Source organism: Nuphar pumila, chromosome 13 (assembly GCF_984573655.1).
Source record: "Nuphar pumila chromosome 13, dmNupPumi1.hap1.1, whole genome shotgun sequence".
In the NCBI taxonomy this organism is placed as follows: Eukaryota; Viridiplantae; Streptophyta; class Magnoliopsida; order Nymphaeales; family Nymphaeaceae; genus Nuphar; species Nuphar pumila.
Window position 1 is genome coordinate 92647850 of NC_143261.1, and position 20679 is coordinate 92668528.

Genomic DNA, 20679 nt, shown 5'->3' on the forward strand with positions numbered 1-20679 from the left:
ATAGTAGAAGGGTCATGGCCTTTTCACTGCAGTGAATCATCTATCCCACCAGTTGCTTTTATTGTTGTAGTCTTTATATTGTGAAGCATGTCAGCAAATCGATTGGCAGCCAACTTCTACCACACTAGCCTCATGTTCTACTCTTCCTTCGCAGTCGTGAAGCGATTGGAAGCTTACAAATAATTTTAGAAAGATAGTACACATGACCATAATAAAAAATTAAATATGAAACGCATTAGCTATGATAAATGATTATATACCATGAATGAGGACCATGATTTGTCCAGCACCTCCTTCGGGTACTCTTTTCGTTGAACAATCGGTCATGAATGATGCTGAACTAGTGACTTCTTAATTTCTCAAATCACTTCTTGTGGCTCAAACCTCACGCTGCATATGAATTGGTACATAAAAAGATATTTTCTATGACCATTTGTGTGTTTTTGGGTGCAAAGCTTTTGTGCATGTTCCTAAGGATGAAATGACAAAGTTAGAAGCAAAAACACAACAGTGTATATTTTTGGGATATGGTCAGGATGAGTTTGGGTACAGGTTGTATGATCCTATTGAGAAGAATCTTATCAAAAGTAGAGATGTTGTCTTTGTTGAAGATCAGACCATTGAAGACATTGAGAAAGTGGTGAAAGAAAAATCTCAGTGCAGTGACAACTTGGTTGATACAGATCTTGTTCCTTTGTCATATTTTCCAAATTCAATTGAAGATGACACACATGAAGATGTTGAAATTTTATAGTAGAATGTTGACAGGTCAGATATGTCTAATAGTGATGTTGAGCAACATGAGGCTGATTCTTCTTCAGCTAAAGAGCCACCTTGTAGATCTACTAGAAAGAGACAACCATCCACTAGATATCCTGCACATGAGTATGTTTTGTTGACTGATGGTGGAGAGTCTAAGAGCCATGTAGAGGTTATACAAGATGTGCAGAAAGAGAAATGGATTGAAGCCATGAAGGATGAGATGCAATCTCTTTATGAAAATCATACCTTTGAGCTTGTACTGTTGCCTAAAGGTAAAAGGGCTTTGAAGAATTGTTGGATTTTTAGAGTGAAGTAAGATGAGAACTACCCACGATATAAAGCTAGGTTGGTTGTAAAAGGCTTTAGTCAAAAGAAAAGTATTGACTTTGAAGAGATCTTCTCGCTAGTTGTTAAAATATCTTCTATCAGAGTTGTCATGAGCTTGACAACAAGTCTTGATTTAGAAATTCAGCAGATGGATGTGAAGACCGCCTTTCTCCATGGTAATCTTGAGGAAGAAATATACATGGTACAACCTGAAGGGTTTGAGAAGAAAGGAAAGGAAGACTATGTTTGCAGGTTGAGAAAGAGTTTGTATGGTTTAAAGCAAGCTCCTAAACAGTGGTACAAGAAGTTTGAGTCTTTTATGGAGGAGCATGGTTACAAGAAGACTACTTCAGACCATTGTGTTTTTGTTAAAAAGTTTTCAAATGATGATTTTGTTATATTGTTGCTCTATGTTGATGACATGCTCATTGTAGGTAAGAATACTTCGAGAATTGCTAGCTTAAAGAAAGAGTTGAACAAATTGTTTGCCATGAAGGACTTGGGAGTCGCAAGTCAGATTTTAAGCATGAAGATTATTCGTGATAGAAAGGCAAAGAAGTTGTGGCTATCACAAGAGAAGTACATGGAGAAAGTACTTCAAAGATTCAATATGGACAAGGCAAATGCAGTGAGTATGCCACTTGGAGCACAGTTTAAGTTAAGTGTGAAGTAGAGTCCTTTTATAGATAAAGAGAAATAGGACATGCAAAAGATTCCTTATGCTTCAACAATTAGCAATTTGATGTATGCAATAGTGTGTATGAGGCGAGATATAACCCACTCAGTTGGGGTTTTCAACAGATTTTTCTTAAATCCTGGTAAAGAGCATTCAAATGTTGTAAAATGAATTTTGAGATATCTTTGAGGTATAAGAAGTGTATCTTTGTTTTGGTGCGCAGAAGCCTATTTTGGTAGGTTATTCAAATTTAGATATGGCAGGTGATGTTGATTCTAGAAAGTTTATCTCTAGATATTTGATTACTTCAGTAGGTGGTGCAATGTCTTGGCAATCGAGACTTTATAAGTGTGTGGCACTATCTACCACAGAGACATAGTTCATTGCAATGGCAAAAGCAAGTAAAGAGTTACTGTGGATGAAGAAGTTTATGTAGGAACTCGGTTTTACTCAAGAGAAGTATGTTTTGTATTGTGACAGTTAGAGTGTGATTCATCTTGGCAAGAATTCTACATTTCATGCAAGGTCGAAGCATATTGATGTAAGGTATCATTAGATATGTGATGTGTTGGATGCAAAGCTACTTGAGGTTGAGAAGATTCATACTGATGACAATGGTGCAAATATGATGATCAAGTTTTTGCCTCGTGGTAAGCTTAAAATATATTTCTCCATCGTCGGTTTGGCAAATTCCTTGACATAGTTGGTGAGGGGGAGATCTGTTGGATCGGGTCTCCTCCATGTGAAGGACCCGGTCAACTTGGGAAGTGAAAGGATACTCACTTTTGAGTGGTGCATTTTTTTTTATTATGAGAGAAAAAGAAAAGGAGGGCACGGTAGCCCTTTTGTGGTGTGTCTGGTTGCTCTTAGAAGAAAGAGAGGGAAGAGGGTTTTTCTTCCTCTCTTTGTGTGTGTGGCTTCCAAAAGATTGTGAGAAAGAAAAAGAGAGATTGTAGGAGAGGAAGAAAAAGAAGGAAGAGAAGCTTGGCTTTGTTGTATTCTTCATCTTATCCAAATTCTCTTTTTGTTTTGTGGAGATTAGGGCAAGGAAAAGAGGGCTTTTGTTATGAGAAGGTCATCACTTCTTATTAGGTGATATTCTTTCACTTCTACCTCTTTGTTTACATTGTTATTTTTTTATTGTGATGATTTGTGGGCTTATTAGAGTATAGGCATTGTATATGCTTCTTTATAATCATTCTTTATATCACATAGTAGAGTTGTTGTTGGGTTGTTCTCAACCTCGTAGCTTTTACCTTTTTTTTTAGAGAAGTTTTCACATTAAATTTGATGTGTGCATCTCTCTTATTGTATTCTTTATTATCTTTTACTCATGTGCATCGAAATATATATATTTTGTAGTATCCCTTGGATGATAAGGGTTTTATTTTGGAGCTTGGGTGGAAGGAGTTGTTATATGTGATATGTGCAAGACATAAAAGTGATTCTTTTTCAGGTTCTTTATTGTTGTCGCCTTCATTTGCCATCTGGGTTCAATCGGTTTGCGCATTTTTCTCAACACATACTTCCTTCCCCAACTATCATTAACGCCTAGATTCCAAACAGTACCTTAACATTTTTCCCCTTTCTTTTTTGAGAAAGAAGCCTTTTTTCCTTTTATATAACTGGGGAAGACTAACACCAACACTTGCAGGCTCATTGTTTTAAAAACCTCAGCTCTCCTATGCCTACCAAAGTATACCTTCAGCCTTGCAGCAAGAGGCAAGCTTGAAAATAGTGACACCTCTTCAGCTTGGTGACGATCATGAGTTGCCCCTACCAGCCCCTACCAACCGGGGCTCCGCTTGTCTGGTAGGAGCAGTTAGTGCACATCACCTTGGGTTGGAACGTTGTAAGTTCAAATCCCAATGTCATTGTATAACTGGTAGGGTCTGCCTAACTTGCCTTTAAAAAAAAAGATTTGCCCCTACTAGATGAGCGAAGTCATGGTGGGCAAATGGCCTGAACCTATCTCAAGGGGTCTAAGGGAAAATTCTATCAGATCACACATCATAATTAGACCATCCAAAATTGGTTTTTAATATAATGAATTTATGGTTATTGTTATTAAATGTATCACGATGGTAGGTATGTATATGGTATAATCTGAATAGACTGAGATAGAAATATTTTCTTTTATCTTTCTTTTTTTTATCTTATTTATCATTTATCAACGGGAGTCAATTCCATTGGCAGTTGATACAATCGATTCTAATGAATGGATATATGAAACAATCAGTACAAATTTCAAACCAACCGGAACCTGAACCTTAGGGTCGACCATAACCCAACTTGATAACATCTAGGTCATTGAGCTATGATTTCTGTTGGACACCTGTTATTGTCCTAACCAAATATTTCAATGTATTTTAAGTAAAAATATATATTTGAAATAATTCTTTCAATTATACAGGTAAGGTTTGGGCTCTGATATTCTTGATCCCCTACATAACATGAACCCAACTATATGTTATCTGGGTGGGATTGGATGCACTCTAATGGGTGGGATACCCAACTGACAGCCCTAGCCAGAACAACCTGACTCAACGTCTCAGGCCACCAGGTAGGGATGTCAATGGGTCAGGTTTGGTTCAGACCCAGGTGGACCCAAACCTAGATCTAATTTGAGATGCTGGTACCGCTTCGAGACCTGGGTCCAATCAGACCCATCATATGAGAAACCATGCCCAGATTCTATAAGAATAACATGAACCAGACCCGGACCATACCTGATAAAATAATTTTGTTAATCTTTTTTACATTGAAAAATTACAGACCCGGGTCTGGTACAAAATTTCACAAATCATACCCGGCTCCATATATTAGCCAGACCCTTTGAGTCTGTCTCGGATTCTAATCCAACCTCCTTACCCTATAGGGTTTTGTACGGGTCGGGTGTGGGTCAAGCCCAAGCCAGTGACATCCCTACACCTAGGTTAATCACAGTCCACAGGGGAGCTCAAGCGACTTGACTAACTTGGGTAGGTCTCGGACAATTGTTTGCTACATCTCAGAGTAACTGAAAAAGATTTAACAGAAATGATAGCTCACCCAGGAAGTACCCTACCACAAGGACTCTCATGAGTCATGAACATAAAAGGGTTCTAACATATGCAATGACCACACTTTTAATGTACTGTCTCTAGGGAATCTGAGGGTAGGGCCTCAACCAGCTTGACCTGCAACTCAACCAAAGAGGTTCCAGTCATGGACTTTGAAGCTTAATACCGCAAATTTGAACACCTCCGAAACTGGAAGAAGTCCAGATTGTGCAGCAGGGGTTGCCAGCCCTGCCCCTACTGACCATGCACTTTCGCTCAAAGCGCTGCAAATGATACAAGAGCCATTAGGTCATTTTAATTGGGAACCCATACTGCTATCACTAAATAACATTAAGAAATGAACAAAACCAGCCAAGTTTCACTTTCACAATTTCTCAGTATTTTACAATTCCAGTTACCGGCACCATGTCACAGAAGTCAAACACAATAAAAGGGCACCAAGTCACAGAAGTCAACACAAAAAAATGCATCTAGCAAGAGATCAAGCTGTTCAATTTAGAGGGTGAAAACCAATGAATTAATCAATGTGTGTTTCTAGATCCAATCGCCCAAAATCAGAGTAATGCACAAAACTGAAGTTTTGAGTTACAATGAGTCTCATCAGAAGAAATTAACCCACTACATATGCAAAAAGGGTGTTCATGAAAAATGTAATTCAAAGCCAAAAACTGACAAGCAGATCCAACAAAAGGTTTTTACGCGAAGAATCAGACAACAGCAGGTGATGTCCTTTCCGGACATGCAGTTGTTAGAGTTATTAATCTCAATATCAACATCTTTATCTCTATCGAATTAACTTGCCTCAAAAAAAAAACTATTGAGATAATTAAAAAGATGCCTCCCAATTCTGTCAGATATTGTGCTATATCAACTCTTTAGTGAGAAGATGAAGGAAAACAAGGAAAAAAGACTACCTCGGCCACTATGAAAGTTGGTGCACTCGCAGGTACCATCATCCCCAATTCTGTACAATATCCAATATAGGAATTTCTAATAGAAACAAGATGGAAAGCACCATCCCCCTTACAGTAGAACTAATGTCATTTGCCGAAATATGTCAATAATGTAAATTTGTAAATACATCAGCAGTTGCTGTTCTGTTTTTGAGATACAGTATGTCCCACTCCCTATTTTCAGCTTTTCATGATAAAAAAAGTAATTTTCATAACTCGCTATCCTTTACCAAAAAGAACACATCTCATCGTCATCATCTCAAGCCTTATCCCAACTACATGGGGTCTGCTTTACGAGTCCTGTTTCTCCATTCTTGTCTATCTAGAGCTAAAACTTCGGTGACTTTACAATCTTTTATGTCACCTCTAACTGCCTCTTTCCAAGTCTTCATTGGTCTTTCTCTTTTCCTAACTCCTACTACTTATACCATGTCAATCTTTCTCACAGGCGCCGTGACAGATCTTTGTGCTGTTAAAATATGTGTACTCGTACACATATATGTATGTTGAAATATAATCCTTAAATGTACATATATATTTATATATATATAAAGATACGTATATATATATATGTATACGTATCTCTATTTATATATATATATATAAATATATATATTTTCTCTTCCTAAAATACCCTTAAGGGTATTCTTGTAATTTGTCATTTTACGCATATTCCAATTGGAATATGCATTGTAATATTTCTTTTATTTTCTGTTTTTTTATTTTTGTTTTTCGTATTGTACCATATTGGGGGCCTCCCAATAGAGACGGGGAGCCCCCAACGGTCACAAATGTGACCGTTGGGGGCTCTCCAACGTCTCCTTTGGGAGCCCCCAAGGTGGTCCCTTTTTGTGCTTATAAATAGGGGCTTTCCCCTTTGTATTCTTCACTCCAATAAGGAGCTTTTGCTCCATGTAATGGGTGTTACACCCTTATTTTCTTCAATGATATTAACTTATGCCTTATAGGCATTTTTGCCCCTTTGTGGGTTTATGTGTTAGCACATTATGTGCTTGTGTTTTCCCTTTAGTGGGTATATTCGCACTTCATGTGCATGTGTATTGGTTCATTATTGAACCCAATATATTCAAAGCCGCTTCTTTACATGGTATCAGAGCAAGGTTACGATGGGGTTGTCTCTCGGTGCAGCGGAAAGCGTGGTGCTCAAGAAATGGTGAAGTATTCATTGTTCCTCTCCTTTTTAGAAGTTTTCGGTATGTATCTCTTTTCTTAACATATTATGCATTATGAAACTATTTTTCTTGCACATTTAGTGTTTTTGATAGTTGAATCATTTCCTTTCACATTTCGCGTGTTCGTATATTTTAAAATATCTCCTTTTAAATTTGGTAAATTTGTTTATTATAATTCTTGGTTATATATTTATCGATTCCTCATCACATATAATAGTAATTTATGTTTTGCAAAATTGTTTTTCAATTATGTGAGATTTATGATTTTTTCATAAGAATTTCGTGATTAACCTATAAGTTAACTTTTTATATAATTTCTTGCTAAATTAATGATCTTTGCTTAAAAACTCTTGTGTATGGTTTTTAGTGCATTTTTTTGTGATAACTTATATAATTCTTGTATAAGTTAATGATCTTTGCTAAATTTTTGATATAATTCTTGTATGAGAATTTCTCACATCTAAATCTTTGTAGTTTACTTTTTTATGAACCCTAAGTAGTTCTTGTTAATGATAAATATTTATGAACTCCTAAAAGTCTCTCAATGGTTTTGGTTTATTTAAAGAATTTTGAAAAATTATTTGTGATAAATATGTTGTATGAACTATTGTGTTCATTAGGAAAGATCTTTTAAAAATCTTCTCACACTATATAGAATGCATAGTGTATCTATTGCATCCTTTGGTATAAAAGATTTCATTAATTTTTTATTTTTCTTCTAATGATGCAACTTTATAAACATGTTTGTTTGTATTTTTCACATAAGGTTTCAAAACCTCTTGATTGTATCTCTAAGGATGCCTACATTGTCCATAATATGGTCTTCTTTGTCTTAAATTGCATTTATCAAGCATATAATTGCATAATTAAAGCTTGAGAGACTCAAGCATTTGTTCCTTTTTATGAAATACATGCATTATTGCATGTTTGCCTTTATTACGCTTTTTGCGTATTTTGTTCAAGTGATTGTGAGAGTGTCTTCGTACACTTCTTTTATAAAATATTTATGCTTATATGCGTATTGTCTATTCATAGACATTTTCACATGGTACTCTCTTTTCAATAAAGAGATGTTTTTATTGCCTTCTTTAGGGCTTGTGTTTGTTTTTATCCCTTAATGGACTTGTAAGATTGTTTGTTTTATCATTATAAATGCTTCTGCAATATCTTGGTATATGTTGTCCTAAATTTGCACATTTAAGATTATTGTCATTTTACATCTTGGTATACATATAATTGCAAATTATAAAAGCTTGATTTGTTTCTTGGATTATTCCAATTCCTTTCACACACATGACATAGCTTAAATATTTTATATTGTGTTTATTAAGTCTTTTTATAATGATCATGATTGAACATAATTTCGTATATATGCAACATTATTGTTATATGGCATATTGTTGTGATTAATTATGTTGGACCTTTGAGTCGGCCCTTTTTGTAAAATCACATATTTGGAAAATGTTTTCCCTAAGAGTTCATTGCCCTTTTATGACATTTATCTTCTATCCATCACAAGGTATATGATGCATCAATCTTTTTTTATGGCCCTATTGTTATATTAGAGATAATTGTTAAGGTGAGTTATGGGCACCTTGTGTTATGTCATTTTAGATTGTCCACTTGCCATATTATAGATGGTGGTTGAGGTGAGTTATGGGCACCTTGGGACTCTAGAATGATTTGGTATATGATCTCTAATTATGAGTGTGTCACTCGTTTGATTTTGGCCATTGATCTTATGGATGCTCTTATTTATATATGTGATGGAAATATGGTGTTTTGAAACCTTAAATGTTTTAAGGTATATTAAAATCAAGGTTTTAGGGATTATTGCCCAACCTTTTATTGTTTATGAAACTTATGAGTGCATTTGCACATTTGTGATTTCGTGCTTTTGTGCACAAGTGTTCTTGGTGTGCGTATGTTCACACATTTATTCTCAAGAATATTGTTCTATCGGTTGTAGTATCTTGTTGAAGATACTTTTACATAGTTTATTCCAAAATATGAGTATTTTTTTTTTTTAAATATTGTTCTATTGATTCAAGGTTTTATTTATATGTTTGTCATTACAAGTTTTATTGCCTCAAAAGTCTTCTCCTTTTATAACTCATATCTAAGTGTCATCATATGTAGACAAGAATTTTATTACACCTTTGTGTGTTGGTAGCCCTTTGTTGGCTTTTGTTCTTTTGGTCTAGTAGTTGAACACACTTGTCTTGAGTGTTATTATATGTAGACAAGGCACGTTGATTCACACCATGGTGTGTGATTTTAGTCCATGTTGGCATTTGTGTCCTTGTTCTAGTCGCTGAGATGTATGCTCATGGTTGGCTTCTTTCACTCAATTCAAGCGTCATTTTATGTAGACAAGAGATGTATTGTGTTTTTAGCCCATGGTTGGCTTGATACTCTTGTTCTAGTAGTTGAACATACTTGGTCTTGAGTGTATTTTTACGTAAACAAGAGATGCTTTTGGTCCATGTTGGCGTGTATTCTCTTGTTCTTATCGTTGATGCACTCATTTCAAGTATTATTACATGTAGACAAGAGGTTCTTTTGCACACCTTTGTGTGTGTCATTTGGCCTTTAATGGCATTATATTTATATTCTTGATCTAGTACCTTATACACTTGATTTATGGGGTTTGGAGGACTAATGAGGTAGTTGCTTGTAGTGGATGAACTATTGTTGAAAGTTATGAAATTACATTCATTTTTTGCTTTCTTTTTACAAGTGAATCATATCTTTGATATGCATATTTTAAAATCAAATCAATATTTTGGCATTTAATCTATATATTAAGTGTTTATGGTTTTTTGGCCACTTTTTGATATGCAAAATGAGTTTTTTTTGTCATTTGAGTGAGATTTTCCTAAAAGTGTGAGGTTCTCTACTCAAATAACACTCATTATTTTGCCTCTTAAATGGATTTAAAATCTTTTTGAAATCTTGTGCTTCATACACTCTTTTTATGCTTTTGAAGCATTTCCCTCTTGAAATCGCTTTCAAAGGAATTGCTAAAATCAATAACCCTTGTCTTTCTATATGTTTGGAGCATGTTCATTAATGTTTCTTTTAAGTGTTGATTTATTTCATGATAGTATATGCATATGCTCATTTTGGCCTTTTAGGCCCTCATTCAATGAAGTTTATATAACTTATGCCTCTTCGTAGGCTTTTTGTGGTGTCCCTTAGTGGACCATTGTGTTATTCCCCATTATGGGGTTGTGTTTGTCCAATGTTGGACCTTATGAATGCGTTATGCATTTTTGCAATTTGTTTCCGCCCACTATTTAACATGATATATGATTTTGAAACCTTGGTTTTCTAAATTTTCTTTTCATGCTAAAGTAATTATCCTATCCTGTGCTTCAAATTTCTATGCATAAGTTATAATTTTGCACCTTGTTAGGAATGTTCCATTTGAGTAAAGTGCAAAGATATTTTTTACTTGGTCTTTGTTGTTATTCCACAGGATCTTGGAGATAGGATAAAAAGAAGTACCATGGATGGATCGGAAAATGTGTTCACCATTAGAAGGCAATTGGAGGAAGGCATTTTCAAGTTTCAATAGCATCCTTACCAAAGCCTCTTGGAGTCTTGCCATTTTTTCAATCTTTTCTTTTCCCCGCAAAGATTGAGGGGGGTGTTAAAATATGTGTACTCGTACACATATATGTATGTTGAAATATAATCCTTAAATGTACATATATATATATATATTTATATATATATAAAGATACGTATACATATATATATATATATATGTATACGTATCTTTATATATATATAAATATATATATATATATATATTCTCTTCCTAAAATACCCTCAAGGGTATTCTTGTAATTTGTCATTTTACGCATATTCCAATTGGAATATGCATTGTAATATTTCTTTTATTTTCTGTTTTTTTATTTTTTTTTTCGTATTCGTACCATATTGGGGGCCTCCCAATAGAGACGTTGGGAGACCCCAAGGTGGTCCCTTTTTGTGCTTATAAATAGGGGCTTTCCCCTTTGTATTCTTCACTCCAATAAGGAGCTTTTGCTCCATGTAATGGGTGTTACACCCTTATTTTCTTCAATGATATTAACTTATGCCTTATAGGCATTTTTGCCCCTTTGTGGGTTTATGTGTTAGCACATTATGTGCTTGTGTTTTCCCTTTAGTGGGTATATTCGCACTTCATGTGCATGTGTATTGGTTCATTATTGAACCCAATATATTCAAAGCCGCTTCTTTACATGTGCAACATGTCCAAACTATCTTAAACGACATTCACTTATTTCATCTTTTATTGGTCTGACTCCTAGGCGCATTGACACATTCTAATAGATTCATTTCTAATTTTATCCTTTCTCGTAACCCCAGACATCCATCTAACATATACATCTCTACAGCATGCAGTATTTCTTCTTGTTTTTTAGTCACCCAACATTCAACTCCATATAATAGTGTTGGTCTTATAGCAGTCTTATAGAAACATCGAAACATCATTTCAGTCGTAAAGGTACTTTTTTATCACATAGCACACCACTAGCTTGTCTCCACTTAATCCAGTTAGAGATATCTTCTTCAAATCGCCTATTTTTCGTAATATAGAACTTAAATACTGAAACTTATGGCGTTGTTGAATAGGCATCTCTTGTATTTGAATGACATTGTTATCACTAGCTTTGTACCTAAACTATTTCTCTCCTGCAAGGCCCTTCAAAGTTCTAGCTTCTTCTATATATCGTCTCTACCTTGATTAGCCAGTGCTATATGTTAAAATGTAATATATATATATATATATATATATGTAATAATAATAATATATTATATTATTATATATATATATATATTGTATTTTTTATATTTTTCTTCTCTATTTTTCTGTTTTTATAATTTTATTATCTAGTTCAAATAGAACTAGTTTGAATAAACTAGTCAAGTCTTAGTTAAGACTTGACTAGACAGTCATTGGATCCTAGTCCAACGGCTCTATTTAGAGTCGTTGGACCTAGTCCAACGACTCTATGGAGTCTCCTCCTCTTCTGTCATGTGTATAAATAAGAGTGATTCTCCTCTCTCATGTATCAATGCTTCTTAAGCATTTTGTATATGAATAAAAATAGTATTTATTTTGAGTGTTCTTACATTTATACCCTTTATAGGGTTATGCTTTTAGTGTCTCCATTAGACACTTTTTTGTGAGTTCTTCGTGTATTTGTGGAAGACCATCATTTTATTACATGGTATCAAAGCCGTGAAGACCTTAGATCTTGAAGAGCTTCTGCCTCAATTTTTGTGCCTCACTTGCAAAAGGTGTTTCATCACCTTGTTGGCTCAAAAAGATTCGTTTGAAGAAAGGAGTCAATTAAATCGGCTCTTCTTCATCGAGGAAAAGTTCCTTCTATCGTTGATACTATAGAGAAACTAACTATGGAGAAAAACATAATTAAAAAAAATATTCTAAAACTAGAAGATGATTCCATTCTAGCTGTGTCTAGATCGGGTAATCATGTGTGCTCTTACAGGCCACCTCATTTCAATAGACAAAATGATGACTTTGACAAGAGAAAAGTCATTTGCCACAATTGTCATGAACCAGGGCACTATAGACCCCATTGTCCTAAACTTAGAGAATTAAGAGAAAAAAGAGCAACGACTGTTGGATCGAAACCTAAAGATCAAGATGCACCAGTTTCTATAGCTCAATTAATGGAGATTATCCAACCTCTTATCAAAGGAGTTTCCTCCTCATCTGAAGCCTAAACTGAAACGGTTGTTTCATCCTTCTCTGATCCATGTAACTTTCTTTGGCTTCTTGATTCTGTAATGAAAAGGGCGGAAGCACCAATAAAGCAAACCACTCTTTTAGAAGAGTGATGCCAAGAGCCAAGAACACAAACACTAAAAGTGTATACAAAACTCACTAAAGGGAAAAATGACTAAAAGTTAAGTTGAATATTATTGAAGAAAGAAAGAAAAGGGTGAAAAACCCATTACAATGCAAGAGGAAGGGCCCTCTTTTTATAGAGGAGAAAAGGTAGAGGAAGGGACCACATAGGGGCTCCCTTCTAGTCGTTGGGAGCCCCAACGGTCATATTTATGACCGTTGGGGCCCCCAACGACTACAAGGTGGGGCCCCTAGTGGTCCTCTTACAATAAAAAGAAAAAGGGAAAAAAAGGAAAAGTAAAAGAAAAGAAAAAAAGGGAAACAAAAAGAAAAAAGAAAAAGTTAAAAAAAAATACATGGGAATTACACAAATACCCCTTTCAGGTATTTGAATTATAAATATATTTATAGATATACTTATATATATACGCATGTATATATATAAGTATATGTATATATATATATATTTATATATACATATTTTAACAGTTGTGTCTAGACCGGGTAATCATGTGTGCTTTTACAGGCCGCCTCATTTCAATAGACAAAATGGTGACTTTGACAAGAGAAAAGTCATTTGCCACAATTGTCATAAACCAAGGCACTATAGACCCCATTGTCCTAAACTTAGAGAATTAAGAGAAAAAAGAGCAACGACTGTTGCATCAGAACCTAAAGATCAAGATGCACCAGTTTTTATAGCTCAATTAATGGAGATTCTCGAACCTCTTATCAAAGAAATTTCCTCCTCATCTGAAGCCTAAACTGAAACGGTTGTTTCATCCTTCTCTGATCCTTGTAACTTCCCTTGGCTTCTTGATTCTTGTGCTTCTTTTCATATGACCCCAAATGACAATAGCTTATCCGAATGTTTCAAAAATAAGTTAAGTGTCAAAAGTTTTTACAGTTGATGAAATCTTTTGAAATAGAAAAAATAGAAAATTTTGAAAGAGTCCATAAAACTAAAAAAAAATTAATCTAGAAGTCAGATATATTTTTAAACTAAATTTAAATATTTTATCTGTTTCTTAAATATCTGATTATGGATGTAATGTCTCATTTTCGTCTCATAGTTGTTGGGTACATGATCGCCAGTCAGGAAAGCTGATTGGGAAAGACCATAGAGAAGGAATACTCTATTACATGAACTTTTTAGAATTGTCTAAGAATGCATTCTGTTATAATATTCAGAAAATAGAGTTGGATTTGTGGCATAAAAGACTTGGTCATCTTCATATGGCCAAAATCCAACATTTTCTTGATTTTGAAAAAATTTGTAATTTTGAAAATTTTACTTGTAAAGATTGTATTCTTGGCAAAATAAAAAGATTACCATTTTATGATAGAACATTTGTTTCTTTCAGACCACTTGAATTAGTACATTCAGATGTTTGGGGTCCTACACCAATTATTTCGAAAGGTGAATTTGCATATTATGTCATTTTTGTTGATGATTTTTTTAGACATACTTGGATTTACTTCCTTAAGCATAAATCGGAAGTCATTTCGTACTTTCAAACATTTCATAACGTAGTTATAAACAAATTTCAAAATGATATATTCATTTTTCACATAGATTCAAGGGGAGAATTTATGTTCAAAGAATTCAAAAATTATCTAAGTTTACATGGCATTACGCATCAAAAGTTTTGTCCATACACACCACAACAAAATGGACTGGCCGAACGTAAACATCGCCATATCATTGAAACAACTAGGACTTTATTAATAACTAATCATGTTCCAAAGGAATTTTGGGCAGAAGCGGTCCTAACTGCTACCTATCTTATTAATCGAATGCCATATTCTTCTTTGAAAAATATAACTCCAATTGAAAAACTAGTGAATCTTTTTCTGGATTACTCTAGATTGAGAGTGTTTGGATGCAAGTGCTTTGTTTTCACTAACAAAAATGACAAACTCTCTCCCTGTGCGATTCTTTGTGCCTTTTTAGGATATGCCGATAATAAAAAAGGTTATAGATGTTTTGATTTTCAAAATGAAAAACTATATGTATCAAGAAATGTATATTTTCTTGAAAAAAAAAGCTTCTTTGATTTTGAAAAACCTAAGGAAGTCGCTAAATATTCTTTCCTAATAGATTTGACCTCAAAACCTACTGAATGTGATTTTGAGTGTGACTTTGGCAATGATCAAAGTACTATTGATCTTGAACACAATGACGATAATGAAGAACAAGTCCATAGGGATGTTAGTTTACAATATTTTAGACGAAGAGAGTCAAATATTCCATGTGCACTAGAAAAATATTTTGAAGTATCCACCAGAAGGTCATCCCGAGTTTCGAAGCCTCTTGAAAAATTTGTGTCATACGAATCATTTTCACCCACATATAGGGCAGTTATTGCATTAATACACTCATATGAGAAACCATCATCGTACTCTTAAGCCAAAAATTGTGCACAATGGGTAGAAGCCATGAAAACTGAGTTAGATGCACTTAAAAAGGCTTCTACTTGGACTATTCAAGATCTTTCTCTAAGTAAGAAGCCTATAGGATGTCGATGGGTTTACAAAGTTAAAACCAATAGTGATGAAACTCTTGAGAGATATAAAGCCCGATTAGTGGCCAAAAGCTATGCCCAAGAATATGGCATCGATTATGAAGAAACCTTTGCCCTAATTGCTCGTATGACCACTGTTAGAACCTTAATTGACTTGGCTTCCATTAGAAAATGACCCATATTTCGGATGGATGTCAAAAATGCATTTCTAAATGGTAAGTTAGTTGAAGAAGTGTATATGGAAGCCCTACCTGGTATTAGTATTCCCAAGGGTAAAGCCCTTCATTTAGAAAAAACTTTTTATAGTTTTAAACAAGCACAAAAAACTTAGTATTACAAGTTTAGTCCGGTTATGCTTAATATTGGTTTTCAAACCTATTTGACTGACACTGCTTTTTTTATTAAGAGTTCAGATGCAGGGATTATAGTGCTTTTTCTCTATGTGGATAACGTGATCAATCATCGAAGGCGATAAATAGGGAGTTAAAAACATAAAAAAACTTCTTAAAACTCATTTTGAAATGACTGATTTAGTTTTATTAAGATATTTTTTAGGAATTGAAGTTGCTTATTCCCCTCGTGGGTATTTAATGTCCCAATCTAAATTTGCTTTTGATATTGTTTCAAAGTCTAGAATTACAGATGACAAGAAAATGGACACTCCAGAAGTTGTCAACGTTAAGATAAGAATTGATGATGGAGAACCAAGGTTTTAAAACTCGTTGAGTCAACTCAGTGACTCGGCTAACTCGGCTCGGCTCGGCCCTCCAGCGAGTCAACCCGGCAAGGCAAACTTGGTTTGCCAAGACTCGGGCTTGACTCGGCCTAGTCACGAGTCATGGTGGACTCGAGCGAGTGTTGGGCACTTTTGCCTTGACAAAACTCACTGGGGGGATCGCTTGGACTCGAACCGAGTCACTGAAGACTCGTTGGTTCGTGATAATGGCAATTTTGAAATTGTTATTGTTTTACCTTTTAACGAAAACCCTTAAGGGTCTTTAGTGTTCAAGCCTCAACGGAAGAAAGAAGCCGAGAAGGTGCGGTGCGGCTGCAGCTCCAGCCATCCGACGATAACTTCGGTGTGAACATCGACGCCTGCAAGGAGTTTCTGGCGTGAACAATAACTCCGACGAAGGCACATCGACGATGAACAGTAAGGCGTCGTCGCAGATCCGACACATCTTCTCCAGCAAAATAGTGTGTCGCCGCGTAATTTTTTGGCAAAATTTGTGAAGGTATGTATGTTGTATGCACACGCATATCAGGTTAGTGGTTTGTACTATGCACACACATGTAAATCTGATTTCTTTTGGTGTGTGTCATACACACACAATCTAAGGAATACCTTAACGAGTACAAATTTTTAGGATTCTGATTTGGTTTCGATTTTGGGTTCTGCCTGTATCATTATTTTTTGGGGGAATGACGTAGGCACTAATGGTTTTTTATTGTTGTTGTTCATGCATTGATATTCGGTTGAAGATTCATATGTAGATTGGTTTTTAGTATGTTTGTGTTAATAGTAAAAAAAATGATAACTTGCTTATGTTGATGAGCATATACAGTGTTCAGTTTGTGTGCATTATGTACCATGTATAGTTTTATATGTGCATCGATTTTTGGGATCAAGTGCAGTTTTGACCCACTTGTAAATCTATTTGCAAGGTTCAGGTGGACTGAACCTCAATCGATTTGAGGATTCATGTGGACCGAACCGCAATCGATTTCAGGGTACAGTTCACTAATTTTCTTTGATAGGTTTGGACTGATCCATAATAAAAATTGGGTTGACCAACTTTCCTTCGTGGGTTTGGACTGCTCTACAACGAAAATCAGGAGTGGTTGGACCAAATAAATCATGGCAATTTTTTAGTTCTTTCAATCATTACTTTGTGCATAATCTACTAACCGTATCTATGTTTTTAACTTTTCAAATTTAACAGTTCTAGATTTATCAAATCATCAAAGAAATGTCAGAAGAAGGATCTTTAAGGACTCCAACAACATTCACTAAAGGAAAGGACCCTGTGTGGGATTTTGGGTTACCTCTTGATAAGAAAAAGAAGAGGGTACAATGTACTTGGTGTACAAAACAGATGAGTGGTGGCATTAATAGACTTAAGTATCATCTTGTTGGTATTAAAGGAGAGGTGGAACCATGCGACAAAGTCGAAGAATCCGTAAGGAAAAAAAATCATAAAAATTTGGAGTCATTTAAGGAACACAAATTCTATAAGGAAAATATTGTAAATGAGATTGGTTCCTTTGTTGAAGTAATGATAATGATATGGACTTGTCAGATGAAAGTGATGAGTCTACTGAGAAAAGATATATAAAAGAAAAAAAATTGATGAATGATGCTCAAAAGCATAATCTTGATGCTTTTGTTCAAGTGAAGGTAGGGTCTCCATCAATGAAACAACTTGGAATAAAAACAACTTTGGATAGAAAAGCTAGAGATAGGTTATGTTCAGCTATTGCGAGATTTTTTTATCATTCAGCCATTCCTTTCATAATTCCGCCTGTGTATAACTGTTTAGTGATACACTGTCGGTCCCAAGCCCGAATAAAGGAGGAGGGTTGCGGTAGGCCAGGACAGTGAAGGCAGTGGAGGGAGCGGAGGCTCCCTGCCGAATCTGCCACAATAGGACAAGACAGGGGGCGCAGCCCCCTGCTGGAAATGAGATAGGTAGGGGCTCTGCCCCTGCCGCAACAGGATCAAGGCAGGGGGGCATAGCCCCTTGCCGAAGAACAAACGAGGTGCAGGGGGCTTTGCCCCTGCTCGAAAACAGGAAGGCAGGGGGGCTTCGCCCCCTACTGGGAAACCAAAGGAAGCAGGGGGAGCCTCGCCCCCTGCCGGCAAAACGCAGGAGGCAGGGGGGCAGAACCCCCTACCGAGAAGCAACATGAGAGCAGGGGGCTCTGCCCCCTGCTGGGACAACAACTGAAGGCAGGAGGCGAAGCCCCCTGTCGAAAAAACAAAGCAAAGGCAGGGGGCAGAGCCCCCTGACAGAAGACCACAGGAGGCAGGGGGCAGAACCCCCTACCAAAAAACAACAAAAGCGACAGGGGGGGGGTGTGGAGCCCCCTGTCGACGAGAGGCAACGACAGGGGCTCAACCCCCCTGTCGATCGACCCCTCATAGAGAAGAAAAAGAAGAGGGGATGGTTTACCTCAGAAGACCACGGCGACGAGGGACTGAGGCAGCGAGAGTCATCAGCCAAGAAGACATCGACGACGGGAGGCTCCTGAAGGGCGAGAGAGAAGGTGGCGACAGGGTCACATGAGAACCACCGGCGTCAGGGTTGCTCCGATGTTGGGTGGTGCCGACCCAACACGAGAGAAATGGGGAAAGACCGATGAGGTTGTCATCGACAACAGCCATCGATGGTCGCAGGGAAACAAGGTCGTCGGGACTCGCAGGGAGTAAGACTGCGATGGGTCAGGGCAAACACGCAGAAAGGGGAGCAACGAAGAAGAAGGAGCTCTCGGGTTCGCCGGTGTCAGGAGGCCAGAGAAGAGAGGAGTCAGGGGTCGTTCGCAAGCGCTGACAAATTGGGGGTGGTCGCTAATGGCTGAGGTTGCCGAAAAGACTCAGAGGGGGAGAGGGTGCCTGACGGCGGGGATCGTCGGGAAACACAGCAGAGAGGGAGCAGCGACGATGCTGTCGCCGACAGTTGTAGACGTCAGGTGGCCGAAAGCGATAGCAGCAGGTCGATGGCTAGAGGAAAATAGGAGCCAGATAAAGAAGAGGCGCCAAGGACAGGAGAGTTGTCGGTGCTCGGAGGTCGGCGGTGAGATCATCGACGACGACGGTCGCCGACCGTCAAAGATGCAAAGAGGTCGCCGAACTCGGAGGCTGCCGTCGGCTTCGATCGTCGGCATCCTGCGACACAGGGGACGAAGAGGGGGTTCTCGCGTCGTCGTCGAGGTCTGCCAGACTTAGAGAGGAGGAGAGCAGTGGTGGTGGCGGAGGGGCCGGCGATACTGTCGCTGACGGCTGAGGTTGTCGAAACTCGGGGGCAGCCGGTGGCTTCCTTTGTCGGCGTCCTGCCGCCATGAGACGGAGACGGGAGAGGAGACAGGAGGAGAGAGAACGGACGAGGGCATTTGCCCCTCGCCCAAGGCGCCTGTGCCTTTTTAAAAGGCACAGGCTTCTCGAATAATCGAGAAGCCGGGTCGGGCTCGGGTCTGGGTCCGGGTCGGATCCGATACGACGGGCAAACCGCGACACGTGCCTAGCACGTGTCCGATTTTTTTTTAACGGGCTTTACAGTAATATACTTTCTAAGATGTCTCGTCGGGAGTACGGGACTCTTAGAGATTTGGTTTTGGAGGACCACGAGGATACAAAAACTCTGTGTGCATTATTGATTACACATGAACCCGATATTGAGGTTCTTTCTCCTAGTCACGGTTTTAGGGATAGTCTAGTACTTTTCCCGTGGATGGTGTGCAGACACAGTTGTTGTTTTGGTATACCAAGAAAAGTGGCACTTGTGAATGGGTGGTCTCTGGTGTCCCCGATATTAGATGAGTAGTCTAATGTTCTGAAGGTTGTTTCAGTCGAGGGCTAAGTTTGAAACTCAGTAATAAAATACAAATTATGTGTTAAGCTACCTTAAGAACCTAACTTGACATCGGGGATTTTACCCGTTTGGTGTATCCACGGGCAACGAAAATTAAAAAGAGATTCTTAAATTGTGTGCATTTAATAGGGACATGCATATGAAAAGAAAGTTCTAATAAGATGTGATAATTTACTCATGCATTGCACTGAAGTCATGCATATTTCTGTTATGCATTAGATCATGCATGTTTACCTGTTCCCTTAACTGTTAAATGTTGGTGAATACTTAATGTTGTTACCTAATGCATGTTAAATGATTGTATTGCTTAAATTATGATCTCTGATACTTATTAAATGTTCTCTCATGCTTAATAATTGTCTTTATTGCATGAACGTTTAATCGAATTATGAATTTGTCATAAATGCATTTCCCTAAAAATATTGCATGAATTCTTATATGTATTTTTTTGCTCATTTGTTTCATTAGAGGTACTTGTACTCAGAATTTCGGTTCTAACACCTCTACTTCTATGTTTTTTCGCAGCCACAGGGGATCAGTGAAACGACTAGCTTCTGGGAGAGTTACGAGTCACACTTTTGCTTGATCGTTCACAGAGAGACAGCGTCGCTCAGTTTTTCCTTATTTACTTTTATGTCATTTAAATAACTCTGATATGTCTTTTGCTATTATTATTTAAACACTCTTTCTTTCATAATTATT

At 37.1% G+C, this 20679-nt stretch overlaps 1 protein-coding gene across 3 annotated transcripts in view; it reads right to left on the reverse strand.

Moving 5' to 3' along the window:
* Window positions 1-4749: 4749 nt before the first annotated feature.
* The window catches only part of LOC149819202 (ran guanine nucleotide release factor, putative (Mog1/PsbP/DUF1795-like photosystem II reaction center PsbP family protein)), a 46816-nt gene continuing 30886 nt past the window's right edge, over window positions 4750-20679 (reverse strand). For all 3 annotated transcript variants that reach the window (XM_089986439.1, XM_089986441.1, XM_089986440.1), the window contains one exon: window positions 4750-5090. In XM_089986439.1, the coding sequence (XP_089842565.1) occupies window positions 4952-5090 (139 nt within the window). In that variant the 3' untranslated portion in view covers window positions 4750-4951. The remainder of the gene's footprint in view (window positions 5091-20679) is intronic.